At 44.7% G+C, this 14,371-nt stretch overlaps 1 protein-coding gene across 1 annotated transcript in view; it reads right to left on the bottom strand.

Annotated features, from left to right (window-relative positions):
• The window catches only part of xdh (xanthine dehydrogenase), a 149,789-nt gene that overhangs the window by 20,970 nt on the left and 114,448 nt on the right, over positions 1-14,371 (bottom strand). The window contains exons 27-33 of the mRNA XM_072550825.1: positions 14,077-14,268; positions 10,764-10,909; positions 8,723-8,804; positions 7,717-7,812; positions 4,390-4,518; positions 3,758-3,832; positions 897-949 (exon numbers count right to left, since the gene is read on the bottom strand). Coding sequence (XP_072406926.1) covers positions 897-949; positions 3,758-3,832; positions 4,390-4,518; positions 7,717-7,812; positions 8,723-8,804; positions 10,764-10,909; positions 14,077-14,268 — 773 coding nt within the window. The remainder of the gene's footprint in view (positions 1-896; positions 950-3,757; positions 3,833-4,389; positions 4,519-7,716; positions 7,813-8,722; positions 8,805-10,763; positions 10,910-14,076; positions 14,269-14,371) is intronic.

Genomic DNA, 14,371 nt, shown 5'->3' with positions numbered 1-14,371 from the left:
GACGGGCAATAAATGCTTACCCAGCCAATGATGCCAGGTCCCAGGAATGAATAAACGTAAAATGAACCTTAATCCACAGCACAATTCTGCAGCAGTATCAAACACCAGAGACTTCACAGGGTGACACAGCCCCACCTTGTGTCTGTGCCAGTTCCTATCTAGCTAAAGCTATCAACCTGGGTTTGGCACCTGTTTTTTTCCTCTTAATCCTGCACACTTTTGGAATTTAGCCCTGAGTAACACTGCAGCTCCCGGCATCCTCTCAGCCACAGCAGTCCAGGTGATAGGAGTTCACCCTGAGTTAGAAAAATTACAGAATGCACAAAATCTATGTCCTCTGTTTATCAGTTCTTCTGCCGTTGGAAACAATTTCTCTCTACCCACTCTCTCAAAATGCTGGATAGTTTTGAACACATCTGTTCAATCTCTCTGCAACTTTCTCTGTTTGAAGGGTATGACCTCAATTTCACTGGTCTTTCCACCAATCAGAAATGGCTCTTCACTCGTACTTTTCCAGTAGATCTTCTCTCTCCACGAACTTTACCATTCCTCTTAAAATCTGCTGCCCAAAATTGCATTTCTTCCTTGGGACAGAACCTGTGATTTCTGGTAATCGTCTTCTGTCCATTGATGGACTTGAGGACCCTTTTGTGTAGTTAATAATCTGCTCCCAAATATTCCTGTAAAGGGTTTGTGTATAGTCAGCACCAAGGTCTCCACTTCCTGCACCTCCTTTGAGAACGACTTTACATTGTCTTCATTGTATCTAATGCAGCATTCACAACACTCTGTATTTTGCTTCACCTGACAAGTATTAGCTCATTTTTATGCATCTATTTAACTCAGGGATTGCTCTAACTATAAACCAAAAAGCCACAAATGGGTGCAGACATTACCTGTAGAATCCAGCTGCTGACAGGCTCACTCTCTCCATATAGGCTGCAGAAATCTGGGGGAGCACAAGACGGAATTAAACAGGAAAGGTAATGATCCCTCCAACAGTGCATAATCTCTTAACGGGTCAGCTTTGCAGAGATCTGCTAACAAACATTGCACTGATTATTTGCTTCATGTCATTGTCTCCTGGTTGTAGACTCTTGAAGTAAATCCTGAAGTATTTAAATGTGCACTTGTGATACCAAGACTATGGGCCAAGTGCTGAAAATGGGTTTAGAATCATCGTAGAATCCCTACAGTGTGGAAACAGGCCATTCAGCCCAAACCAACCCTCTGAAGAGTAACCCACCCAGACCCATTCCCCAACCCTATATTTACCCCTGACTAGTGCACCTAACCTACATATCCCTGAACACTATGGGCAATTTAGCCAGGCCAATTCACCTAACCTGCTCATCATTGGACTGTGGGAGGAAACCGGAGCGCTCAGAGGAAACCCGCACAGACACGGGGAGAATGTGCAAACTCCACACAGACAGTCACACAAGGCTGGAATTGAACACAGGTCCCAGGCGATGTGAGGCAGCAGTGCTAACCACTAAGCCACCTGGCCAGATGCTTGTTTTTGTGACCAGTGTGGACTCAATGGCCTGAAGGGTATTTTTTTCTGAGCTTGAGACTGTTCCTAAGGGGTTGGTCATTGAAGACTGAGGTGTGGAGATGCTTTTTCATTCAGAATCCTACGAATCGTTGAAAACCTCTTTCGTGAAAACTGTTTGTTCGAGGCTGAGATTGTTGGATGTTTGGACAGTAAGGACACTCAGGTAGATCAGGAAAGGTCAATAAAATAGAGTTGAAATCTGTAATATTGGGAGTAGGATGGTATTATGGATCGTTCCTGCTCACATGTGGTTTTCCTGATCATCATGGGTAGAAGTAAGTTTGCAGCAAACATGGGAGAAACAGGGAAGGTGTCACACATTCACCCCCTTCCTTAACCTCTTGTATTGTTCAAAGTGAAGATGTATAGAGTCCAAACTAAGCACATTCTCACAGAGTGAAAAGGCAATACAACAATGAGTAGGGATTTGGGGCAAAACATATTACCGTAAACTGAAGTTTCAATGGGAATTTCAAGGTAGATACAAGTATATCAAAACAGAAGCAAACCATGAGGAATGCAGGATGTGTAATGGGAGAGGTTAACACATGGATTAGAAACAACAGAAGAGATAACGAAGAAAAGCCTCTCAGGTAAATCCAGAAGGCAATACAGGAAAGCAGAAAAATGTCAAAATGTCTCCTCCAATCTTTTGAAACTAGTCCAGGGAATTACATGGGCAAAATATTAGCTACAAAGTGCCTTGCCTCCTCTAAATCAGCATCAAGCACTCACACTTTGGACTTACAGAATTACAATTAATTTGCTCAAAAACTGCACAAGTCCATGTAAGATTCTATAAATCCCACTTTAGAAATAGATTCGGTCTGACCTAAAACTGGGACACGGACAGACTTTAACCTGACACCTTCAATGCATTATCTGAGCTTTGATGGCACCTATTGTTAAAAGCTATCTTGAGAATGTAACTTTAAAAAATTCTAGGATTTACATATGACAGAACTGAAACTAACACGATCATTCTAAAAGACTTAAGCTAAATTTGTTTAATATTACATTCCATGACTGTGCAATCCTGTTGCTATGAAGTCTGTGTCTTATAATTCTGCTCCATAACCACCTGATGAAGAAACAGCTCTTCGAAAGCTAGTGCTTCCAAATAACCCTGTTGGACTATAACCTGGTGTCATGAGATTTTTAGCTTTGTCCACCCCAGTCCAACACCGGCATTTCCGAAAAGTCTCAGGGAAATCTCAGGCACATTTGCATTAAGGTGAACCGAGGTGTACAGATAGTTAAATAGTTAATAAAAACCCGAAAGAACTGTGGATGCTGTAAATCAGAAAGAAAAACAGAAATTGCTGAGAAAATTTAGCAATTCTTGTGGCATCTGTGGGGAGAAATCAGAGTTAACGTTTTGGGTCAACAGAACTGAGAAAGTGTCAGTCGACCCAAAACATTAATTCTGATTTCTCTTCACAGATGCAGCCAGACCTGCTGAGCTTTTCAAGCTGTTTCAGTGTTTGTGCACAGATGGACGTTTGATAGTATAGAACCTGAGTATTGCTGAGAGAAAGCACAATTTGTTAAAGCATTGTATCTTGCGCTCATCAGAACATTTCACGTTTTATGAAGAGAGAGCTGACGGGCTGGCAAGTGGACTTTGATTTGTAAAGGCAGTGACATGCAGAATGAGTCAGTTAGATGAAGACTGACAGTTAACTGACATGTTTTGTTTAAATTTATACCACGTACGTTAACTGATTAGTTAAAGAATTGGGAGAAAGTGAGGACTGCAAATGCTGGAGATCAGAGTCGAAGAGTGTGGCGCTGGAAAAGCACAGCGGGTCAGGCAGCATCTGAGGAGCAGGAAAGTCGAGGCTTCAGGCCTAAGCTCTTCATCAGGCGTGAAGGGCATATGCCCAAAACGTTGATTCTCCTGCTCCTCGGATGCCGCCTGACCAGCTGTGCTTTTCCAGCACCACACTGTTTGAACTTAGTTAAAGAATTACCCTAAAGAATGAAGCAGAGAATCACAGCTGTCTGTTGGTTAAGTTTAATGTATTCCATCGAATTTCTGGTTTGTCAAAATGCTGCTCCTTTTTGACATCAGTATTTTATGCAAATGCGTGCAAGATGGAAAAATTAGATGAGATGGGTATTTTTCAGCCAGACGCAAATGAGAGGTGCTACTAATCTGAAATGAAAGATCACTGGAACAAATTATTTTGTACATACCCATTGCTCCCAGGTCCCCTTCGGATTGGCGAGTTTAAATGGTTGGAGTCTCTCCAGAAGGGTTTGGCATGCGTTCTGAAACAGATAGTGCGCTGTTAGATAAGAGTCATAGAGTCATAGAGATGTACAGCATGGAAACAGACCCTTCGGTCCAACCTGTCCATGCCGACCAGATATCCCAACCCAATCTAGTCCCACCTGCCAGCACCCGGACCATATCCCTCCAAACCCTTCCTATTCACATACCCATGCAAATGCCTCTTAAATGTTGCAATTGTACCAGCCTCCACCACTTCCTCTGGCAGCTCATTCCATACATGTACCATCCTCTGCTCTCTCACCCTAAACCTATGCCCTTTAGTTCTGGATTCCCTGACCCCAGGAAAAGACTTTGTCTATTTACCCTATCCATGTCGCTCATAATTTTGTAAACCTCTATAAGATCACCCCTCAGCCTCCGACGCTCCAGGGAAAACAGCTCCAGCCTGTTCAGCCTCTCCCTATAGCTCAAATCCTCCACCCTGGCATAAGGTTGAATCATTACTTGTTGCTGTGAGGGGCTTGAAGTGGAACCGAATAAATGGACAAATTTAAAAAAAAAACTTTTTTAAATCCCAAGAGTGAATTCTTACTAAAATAGCCATTCCATTTAGATCGGATCCGACAGAAGCCGCTGTTGCACTGGTATTCGGGACAGTGTTAGTGCTGGTCTCTGAGATGTGAATCCGAGAAACTGGAATTCCCAGAGCCTTACTGGCAACCTGGATAACAAGGAATATTCACAAAGGTCAAGATTTCATTAAATCCCTCTCCATTTCGACGTGTTCACTGTTCAAAATCGATTGCCCCTCTCAGGTGGTGTGTGAGAGAGGGACTTTCTTCCTGACCTGATTGAGGATGATCAGCCATGATCATATTGAATGGTGGTGCTGGCTCGAAGGGCAGAATGGCCTACTCCTGCACCTATTGTCTATTATGTTCAAATTCTGGAGAAATGTCTTCACTCAGTGTCTGGTGGAGATGCTGCTACCACTGTCTTGGCCACTCAGGGCATTTTATGTGCCAAAGTCAGAACAACGTCTAGCCTGGCAGAGAATCTTGGAGGTGAAAGTATTGCCTTGATTATTGTCCCTAATGGTTCATTGTTCTCATCAATCGTAGGTCTGGGAGGTTCTATCGGAGACAGAAGGAAGCCATTTGGCTCATTGTGCATGTGCTAGTCTTGTGAAAGCATTATTCATTCATCCCAGTCTCCCTTCGCATTGGGTCTGCAAATATTCCCATTATTTGGATTTATCCCAAATGACTTTGGAAAGTGGCTGTCAAGTCTCCTTCCAGCAAGTTTTTAAGCATCATGCGCCAGATCACTGAGTTAAGATTGGCTCGTTATCCTGTCTCTGGGATGAGGGCAAACTCATTGACCAGTCAATCTATTCTCCCTGCTGTATATTAATAGTTTTGACCAAAGCAATGGAGAGAATTATCCTAAGGTCTCGGTAGATTTTTCTTGGAAGAGTGATGGTGGGCTGCAATTCTCATAGAATCCCGACAGTGCGGAAGCAGGTGATTTGGCCTATCAAGTCCACACTGACCCTTTGAAAAGTATCCTAGACATAGGTTTTAAACAGTAGAGCTGACCCCCCAGACCTGATCCCCGTGAAACTAATTGGTGACAGACTGCCAACTTAAAAATAACTCATTTTTCCCTATCCTACATTCACTATTAGTCAACCAATTTGTAATCCATGCTAATTTTTTGCCTCAGATAATGAGCTGTTATTTTGTGTGGGACTCTCTAATGTAATATGGTGGCTCAGTGGTTGGCATTGCTGTCTCACAGCACCAGGGACCCAGGTTCGATTCCAGCCTCGGGCGACTGTCTGTGTGGAGTTGGCACGTTCTCCCCGTGTCTATGTGGGTTTCCTCCAGGTGCTAAGGTTTCCTCCCACAATCCAAAGATGAGCAGGTCAGGTGAATTGGCCGTGCTAAATTGCTCATAGTGTTAGGTGCATTAGTTAGAGGGAAATGGGTCCAGGTGGGTTACTCTTTGGAAGGTTGGTGTGGACTTGTTGGGCCGAAGGGCCTGTTTCCACTCTGTAGGGAATCTAACCTTTTTCAAATGCTTTTTGGCAATCAAAACATCCTGTATCTAATGTGTTCCTTTATCTAAGTTGCTTGTTACTTCTGCAAACAACTCAAATGAACGGACTAAACATAACCCTTCACATAACCAAGTTGGCTCTTCTTGAATCAGTTATAATTTTTGAATTATTGGGGCAATAATTCCCCTAGTAATGATTTTCAACTTGAAACTATAGATTTTTTTGCTTTCTGGCACTAACCTTCCTTGAATAAAGATGTTACATTTGCAGTTTTCCAATTTGCTGGGGCCTTCTCACGATCCCAGGATCTTTGAAGGATTATTTAGAAACATAGCACTAAAGAATATAGGAGCGGGAGGAGGCTATTCAGCCCTTTGAGTCTGCTTCACCTTTCAATTGTGGCTGATTATCCAACTGCATACCTTGTTCCCATGCCCTTTGGTCTGTTTTAGCCCAAAAAGCTTACATCTAACTCCTTTGTGAAAGTATTCAATGATTTGATCTTAACCACTTTCTGTAGCAGAGAATACCACAGGCTTACCACTCTCGAATAAAGACATTTCTCCTCATCTTAGTCCATCTCATTATTACTATGTATCTATTGTCTCTGAGGCCACTTCTATCAGGCTCCTGAGATACTGGCCATCAGATGCTGGGAACTTGATAATGTTTTGATTTAATAGTTTTCCCGGGTAATGACTTTTCTCCAGAAATGTTTTTGCTTTCAGTCCCTCCCTCTCTTTCAGCTCTTAATTTTCAACTCTTACATTGAATGCAGATACAAACTACTTGTCAATGCTTCTCCATGTCCTTGTTCTCCATGATTAATTCTCAGACTGACTCGATAGAAAACCATTGCTTGCTTTAGTTCCCCTTTTTATTTTTAAAAACTCGCAGAGTTTTTTTTTGTCTATCTGTTGTATATTTCCAGCTAGCTTTCTCTCATATTCTATACCCTTCCCTTAGTCTCTCCTATCTCCAGACCTATCATTAACCTTTGCAGAACTGTAAAGTGCTCCTTTTAATTTGATACTATTCCCACAGCCTTATTTCTTCAGAGATGAGATTACTCAGTCTCAAAGAACCTTTTTTTGTTGCTAAGCATTATTTAATATTTCCTTAGGAGTATGCTGCTGTTTCTTTACTGTCCTACATTTCAAACTAGTCCCCTTGTTGATCACAATGTATTTATCTTCATATCCTTGTAAACATCTTCATTTAGTTTAAGAACACTATAGTCCTAAACCCATACTTCCCATCTGCAGAAGGAATTTGAAAATCTACTATTTTATGATCACTTTTGCTTGCAAGTTTTTTTTAAAATTTATGGCTGTTAATTGATCCTGTCACAATGCAAATGCCTTTAACTCAAGAACGTACTGCACTAAAAAAATTATTTTGAATGCGCTGTGGGAACTTCCTCTCCAGTTTATCTTTACAAATCTGATTTGCCCAATCCACATGAAGGTTAAAGTCAAGTATGGTTACCATGGTACCTTCTTTAGACACCTCACTTTGTACTTGATGTGCTGTTGTAAAGCATAATTGTTGTTTTGTGGCCAAAAAATTATTCCCACAGCTGAACTCTTACTTTTCCTGTTTCCTATCTCTACCCAAACCGATTCTACATCTTGCCCTGTTGAGTTAAGGTAATCTCTCATGGCTGTGCAAATGTCATTCTCATTTAACAGAATTACTTTATAATCTTTTCCTGGCTTCTTATCACTCTGACATATCAAATGCACTTCGATGTTCAGGACCCAGCGTGAAATATGAGTGTAAATTGAAGAGGAAACACCAAATATTCACAAACTATTGACTGGCTTGCATTGCTGGAAGCCTGAGTTATATTCATACCTGAACCATTTTTGTGTGGAGGCCCTGTCCCATCTCAACCCCACCATGAGTCAGAAGGACTGAGCCATCAGTGTAAATGTGGACCAAAGCTCCTGCCTGTAACAGAATGAAGCAGAGTGAGAGGCAATAAGGCACCAATTATAAACAGGAGAGTTCCCATCCTCCCCAACACAAATTCTCTGATGTGTCCTCTTGCTAAATCCTCACAGGAGCCATATACCATTGACACTCCTTAACTATGGAGCTGAAAGCCTCTGTCACCACATTTTCAATGCAAGGAACACGCCTTGGAAACGTTGGGACCGTTGCGATATCCAAGACTGAGGTCGTCAGATGTTTGGGGGAGATGGCAGTGATAACGTCACCAGACTGGGACACCACAGGACAAGGCAATTGAAGACATATTTCCAATGCTTTAGCAGTTAGTGGATGTTCAATTCAATTGACGGTGTGTAACGTTGATGATGAAACTATAAGCAATTAAAACTGTTCTGGTTCACCTTCACTCTTGATGGAAGGAACTCTAACATCTTTGCTTGGCCTGGATTAAACGTGACTCCAGGCCCACAGCCACATGACTCTAACTTGCCTCTGAAACAGCCTAGTAAACCATTCAGAAACATTAGCATGGGAGCAAGATGGTTACCTCATGGGCAGTCAGGGTCATTCTCAATAGATCGAGTTGAGTCGTTTGTGAGTTAGTCAGTGTGTCTGAGTTTAGGGAAGACTCAATGAACACTGGCCTTTCCAATGATGCTCACATCCCATGCAAGAATAAAGGGGATAATTAATGAGACTGACTTTTCAAGTTCAGAGTTAAGCTTAAATTCCTTCATATGCTGGGGGTGGGTGGGATTTGAACTCACATTTGCAGAGCACTAGGCTTCAGATCTCTAGCCCAATTTCATTTCCACTGTGCTACCACTTCCACCCCCACCTCCCCCCTCCTCCCCCCTCCTCCCCCCTCCTCCCCATCTTCCTTTCCCCCCCAATCCTCAACCTTTACCTGATTCAAGAATATGGCATTGAAACTTATCCCGAACTTGGTTGGGATAATGGCCAGCCCTCTCTTCTTCCAGCAATGTTGCCTAGGCATGAGGAGGGAAGAAATAGTTAACAAAATGCAAACAAAGGGCTGCGGATGCTGGAGATCTGAAGCACAAACAGACAATGCTGGAAAAACTCAGCAGGTGGAGAGAGAAAGCAGAGCCTCAAGCCCCGTGCCGAGAAGGGTCACTGGACACCTGAAGTGCAGTGACTGTTGCAATATAGAACCAGTGGCCACTAGTTTGAAATCAGGAAGCTCTTACATCCAGGAATGATCATGTTGTTTGTTTTCGTTGTTAGTAAGTATTAGCCAGGACTCTGGGGGGAACGACCATCTCCATTCTTGCTCAGGAGCGTACTGCTCTAAAAAATTATCGTGAATGCATTGTCTGAACTGACTTTCCAATTTATCTTTAATAATCTGATTTGCCCAAGCTACATGAGGATTAAAGTGTCCCATGGTTACTGTGATACCTTCTTTACACACCTCGTTTATTTTATCCTCGATGCACTGTTATGGGGGATAATTGTTGTTTTGGGACTTATAAATTATTCTGTGTCAAAAGGTGTGACGCTGGAAAAGCACAGTCAGTCAGGCAGCATCCGAGGAGCAGGAGAGTCGACGTTTCGAGTATTAGCTCTTCATCGGTAATTATTCCCACAACTAAGCTCTTACCTTTCCTATTTCTTATCTCTATCCAAACTGATTCTCCATCTTTCCCCTTTGAGTTAAGTTCATCGCTCACGACTGTGCTAAAACCATCTTGAGAGGGTTTAGACGAGATTTACAAGGATGTTGCCAGGAAAGCAAGAAGCTAAATAGGCTGGGGCTGTTTCCCTGCAGCATCGGAAGCTGAGGGGTGACCTTATAGAGGTTTATAAAGTCACGAGGGGCACGGATAGGGTAAATTGAAAAGGTCTTTTCTCTGGGGTAGGGGAGTCCAGGATTAGAGAGCATGGATTTAGGGTGAGAGGGGAAAGATTTAAAAGGGACCTAAGGGGCAACTTTTTCACGCAGAGGATGGTGCGTGTATGGAATGTGCTGCCAGAGAAAGTGGTGGAGGCTGGTACAAATACAACATTTAAAAGGCAGGAATGTGGTACTGGAAAAGTACAGCAGGCCAGGCTCCTGACTCTGATCCCCAGCATCTGCAGTCCTCCCCTTCTCTGACGTTTAGAAGGTATCTGGATGGGTATATGAATAGGAAGGGTTTAGAGGGATATGAGTCAAAATGTGCGGAACTGGAAAAGCACAGTCAGTCAGGCAGCATCCGAGGAGCAGGAGAGTCGATGTTTCGGGCAGAAACTCTTCATCAGGAATGGGGGGGGAGGTAGGGCCAAGGGGGCTGGGAGATAAATGGGGGGGGGGGGTGTGTGGGTGGGGCTGGAGGGAAGGTAGCTGGGAATGCGATTGGTAGATGAAGGTGGGAGTGATGGTGATTGGTCAGAGCACACCCCCCCCCACCCCACCGACATTCCTGATGAACAGCTTATGGTCAAAACATTGACTCTCCTGCTCCTCGGAAGCTGCCTGACTGGCTGTGCTTTTCCAGCACCACTCTTTTTGACTCTGATCTTCAGCATCTGCTGTCCTGACTTTCTCCTTTGGAGGGATATGAGTCAAGTGTTGGCAAATGGGAATAGATTAGGTTGGGATATCTGTAGAAGAGTTGGACTGAAGGGTCTGTTTCCATGCTGTACATCTATGACTCTATCTCAGATTCCATGGACAGAGTTATTCCATAATTATGTCCTCACTTCTTCTCACTCTGAAAGTGGGAACCTTTACCTCCACAGGTGAAGATCTCATCCTAAAGACAGCATCTCTGACAGTGCAGAACGCCACGGGAGTATTGGCTTCAGCTGAAGGCTCTGGGAGGATGTTGAATTGTGGGTCAGAGGTAAGAATGTGATCCTCTGGGCGGATAGACAAAGGTGAGGAGAATGACTTGACAAGCCAAGTTAAAAGGAACGCACAGCAAATTGTTTGTATATCTGACCTGTTATAATCATCCACTGCTTTTCTCCTGCTGTGGAAAGAAGAATTCTCCAAACATTCGTCCCAACATTTTATGATATTGACTGCTTCCAGCTTTTGATTAGTGTAGGTGATGTCTCCTTCCTGGTACAGGTTGAGCCTCTGCACCTTGGGAAAGGAAAGGGAACAGGGATTACAGGCCACATTCGGAATACTGCACAGAGATCTGCTCACCACATTACCGAAATGACGTGGCTGCTTTGAACAAGGTGCAGAGGAGGTTCACCAGGATGTTGCCTGGTACGGAGGGCGCTAGATATGAAGAGAGGTTGAGTAGATTACGATTATATTCATTAGAACGACGGAGGTCGAGGGGGGACCCTGAGTGACGCTTACAAAATCATGAGAGGTATAGACAGGGGGGATAGCAAGAATCTCTTCCCAGAGTGGGGGCTCAATTACTAAGGGTCATGAGTTCAATGTGTGAGGGGTGGTGGGTGCCTGGAACACGTTGCCAACGGACATGGTAGAAGCTGGCATGATAGCATTGTTTAAGGTGTATCTAGGCAGATACATGAATGGGCAGGGAGCAGAGGAATACAGGCCCTTAGAATATAGGCGGCAGGTTTAGATAGAGGATCTGGATTAGTGCAGGCTTGGAGGGCCGAAGGGCCTGTTCCTGCATTGTCATTTTCTTTGTTCTTTGTTTGTTCTACTGCTGGGAATAGGGAGCCGGTTCTGGGATGGATGAAGGCAGGGTGGCTTGTACACGCTAGTGACCGAATGAGGTCGCAGCGTGAACCATTACCCAGGCTGGAAAAAGGCTATTTAGCCCGTCAGTGTTAGCATCATGTCATCTGTCAGGGGAAGCTGCATTGTTGAGACTGGGCACAGAATGGGTGACCGCTTGGCGAACCTCTGCCCTGCCTACGGGAATAATCCACTCATCGTTTTAATAAACCACCTCAATCTTGCTCTGACATTTCTGGCGTGGGACTGACTGCAGTCTCCTTCACCACCGGTAGCGACCTCTTTGTCATTTGCTCTGGACATTGTCACAGTCTGCTTCCTCTTCCATCCCTCTGTCTCCAACACTTGCACTTTTTTGTTTCAGATTTCCAGCACCTGCATTATTTTGCTTTTACTCGAGAGCTATAAATTTTGAGATGGGCATGTATTTAATCGGTGGAGGTTTTTGGGGGAAAGGCAGGAAAGGTGGAGTTGAGGATGATCAGGTCAACCATGATTGCATTGTATAGTGGAGCCGACTCAAATAGCATATTTCTGCTCATAAGTGAGTTGGCAAGATCAGTCGGCTGGATGGCTGGGTGCGAACTGATGAACCTTGAGCAAATTTAAGGGGAAGATGGGCAGGATATTTTTTAGTAACAGTTTGATGGGTTGTGAGATTGGGCAGAAAGGTGAAGTTGTGATTTGCCATGATTGTATTAAATGGACGAGCAGGTTCGAGGGGCTGAGTGGCCTCAATCCTGCTCCTCGTTCATATGTGTTTACAGTCGGATTTGGAAGCTCTGAGCCATTTCTCTCTGATTCAGTCTCAGAATGTGAGCACTGCTGGCAAGTCTCATGTCGATGCCAGTTGAGGGAATGGGCACTCCACGGAAGTTCATTGGGTTTGGTTCCCAGTTGTCAGGATCAGGACAGCGTGCAGAGGAGTGAAGCGTTAATCACATCAGAGTGGTATGGGAGTCGCATCCAGGCCAAACCCTTGAAAGGTGCATCATCATCCCTGACCCTGGGGCATATGGCTGTGGGACCTACTTGCCCAGCAGCCAATGGAAGCAACCTTTCAGATAAACATTCCCGCCCCCACCAGCACCCTTGACAGTTTCACCATCCCAAGATTCCGGACTGAGGGAGGGAGGAAGCAGGAATCCTGACCTTGCCTCCAAATTAAAATCCAAGGGAGGAGCAGCCCAGCTTGTACCCACATCTGGTCAAGCCTTTGACAAGGTCGCACATCGGAGACTTATTGAGGAGGTAAATGCACCTTGGATACAGGGGTAACTGGACAAAGTGTATTCAAAATTGGGTCAGGAGGAGAGAGAAAGAGAGAAGGTGATGACGGAAAGATACTTTAGTGACTGGAAGCCAATGTCCACTGGCATACCATTGGGGTCTGTGCTGGAGCCCCTATTATTTATCATTTCCTCCGGATGCTACGGTTTCCTCCCACAGTCCAAAGATGGACAGGTCAGCTGAACTGGCCATGCTAAATTGCCCGTAGTGTTAGGTGCATTGGTCAGAGGGAAATGGGTCTGGGTGGGTTACTCTTCAGAGGGTCGGTGTGGACTGGTTGGGCCGAAGGGCCTGTTTCCACACTGTAGGGAATCTAATCTAATCTAAAGGACACAGATGACTGTGTAAGGTGTTTGGAGTACTAAGTTTGCAGATGACACAAAGATTGGTCGGGTGGTTGATAGTGAGGTTTTGGACTACAAGAAGATATTAACAGGATGATCAAATGGACAGATAAGTTGCTGATGGAATTTGACACTGAAAATTGCGAGGTAATTTTGGAAGCTGTAATTTGACAAAGAAGTAGTCAATAGGCATCATGACTCTGTGAAGTAAAGGGACCTTGGCGCGTTTGTCCGTAGATCTCTGAAGGTAGAAGGGTCTATAACTAAGGTGGTGAAAAGGGCACATGGGACGTTTGCCCTAATCAGTCAAGGCATAGATTACAAAAGCAGGGAAGTCATGTTGGAGTTGTATTGAACTTTGGTGAGGCGACTCGTCACGTTACAGGAGGGATGTGATTTCACTGGAATGAGTGCAGAGGAGATTCACCAGGAGGCTGCCTGGGATGGAAAACATAAGTTACGAGGAAAGGTCTGATTAGGGTTATTTTCTCTGGAGCAGAGATGACTGAGGGGCGATCTGATTGAGGTCACGAGGGGCAAGGATAAGACAGCAGCTGTTCCTCTTAGTTGACGGGTCCGTCACAAGGGGGCAAGGATTTAAAGTGAGGGTCAGGAGATTTAGGGGGATCTGAGGGAAAACGTTTTTACTCAGAGGGTGGTGGCCATCAGGAATGCACTGTCTGGGGGTGTGGTAGAGGCAAATAGCCTCAGATCCTTTAATAAGCATCTGGATGTGCACTCGGCACCTCATAACATTCAAGACTATTGGCCAAGCGTTGGTAAATGGGATGAGGTCAGGTGTTTCTTGTGTGTAGACGCAGACTCGATGGGCCGAAGGGCCTCAACGATTCTATAATCTGCTACCCCCCATATACAGGTGCCCAACCCCCTAATCCCTAGCAGCTCCCCTGCTCCTCTGTGCTCCCCCCTCATCCCCCACCACCCCAATACCTGCTCAGAAGGCAGCCCACACTTTGCAACAATGTCGTTCATCCAGCACTCCGCGATCAGCATTGCCTGCGGTGCTCCAAATCCGCGGAACGCTGTGTTGGAAGTCAGGTTGGTCTTGCAGATGTAGCTGATCACGCGTGCATTGGGGATTTTGTATGCGTTGTCCATGTGGAATAAGGCTCGATTCATGACCTGGTTTCAGAGATAGACAGCCACGTGAGCAAACTTAGTCCAGGTTTCCCTCTGTACGGACAGGAACGGGAAACAGACCCTTTGGCTGCACCGACCTGTGACT

This window comes from Chiloscyllium punctatum, chromosome 3 (assembly GCF_047496795.1).
Source record: "Chiloscyllium punctatum isolate Juve2018m chromosome 3, sChiPun1.3, whole genome shotgun sequence".
Classification (NCBI taxonomy): Eukaryota; Metazoa; Chordata; class Chondrichthyes; order Orectolobiformes; family Hemiscylliidae; genus Chiloscyllium; species Chiloscyllium punctatum.
The sequence above is the reverse complement of the archived record's forward strand: the minus strand, read 5'-3'. Positions and strand labels throughout refer to the sequence as shown.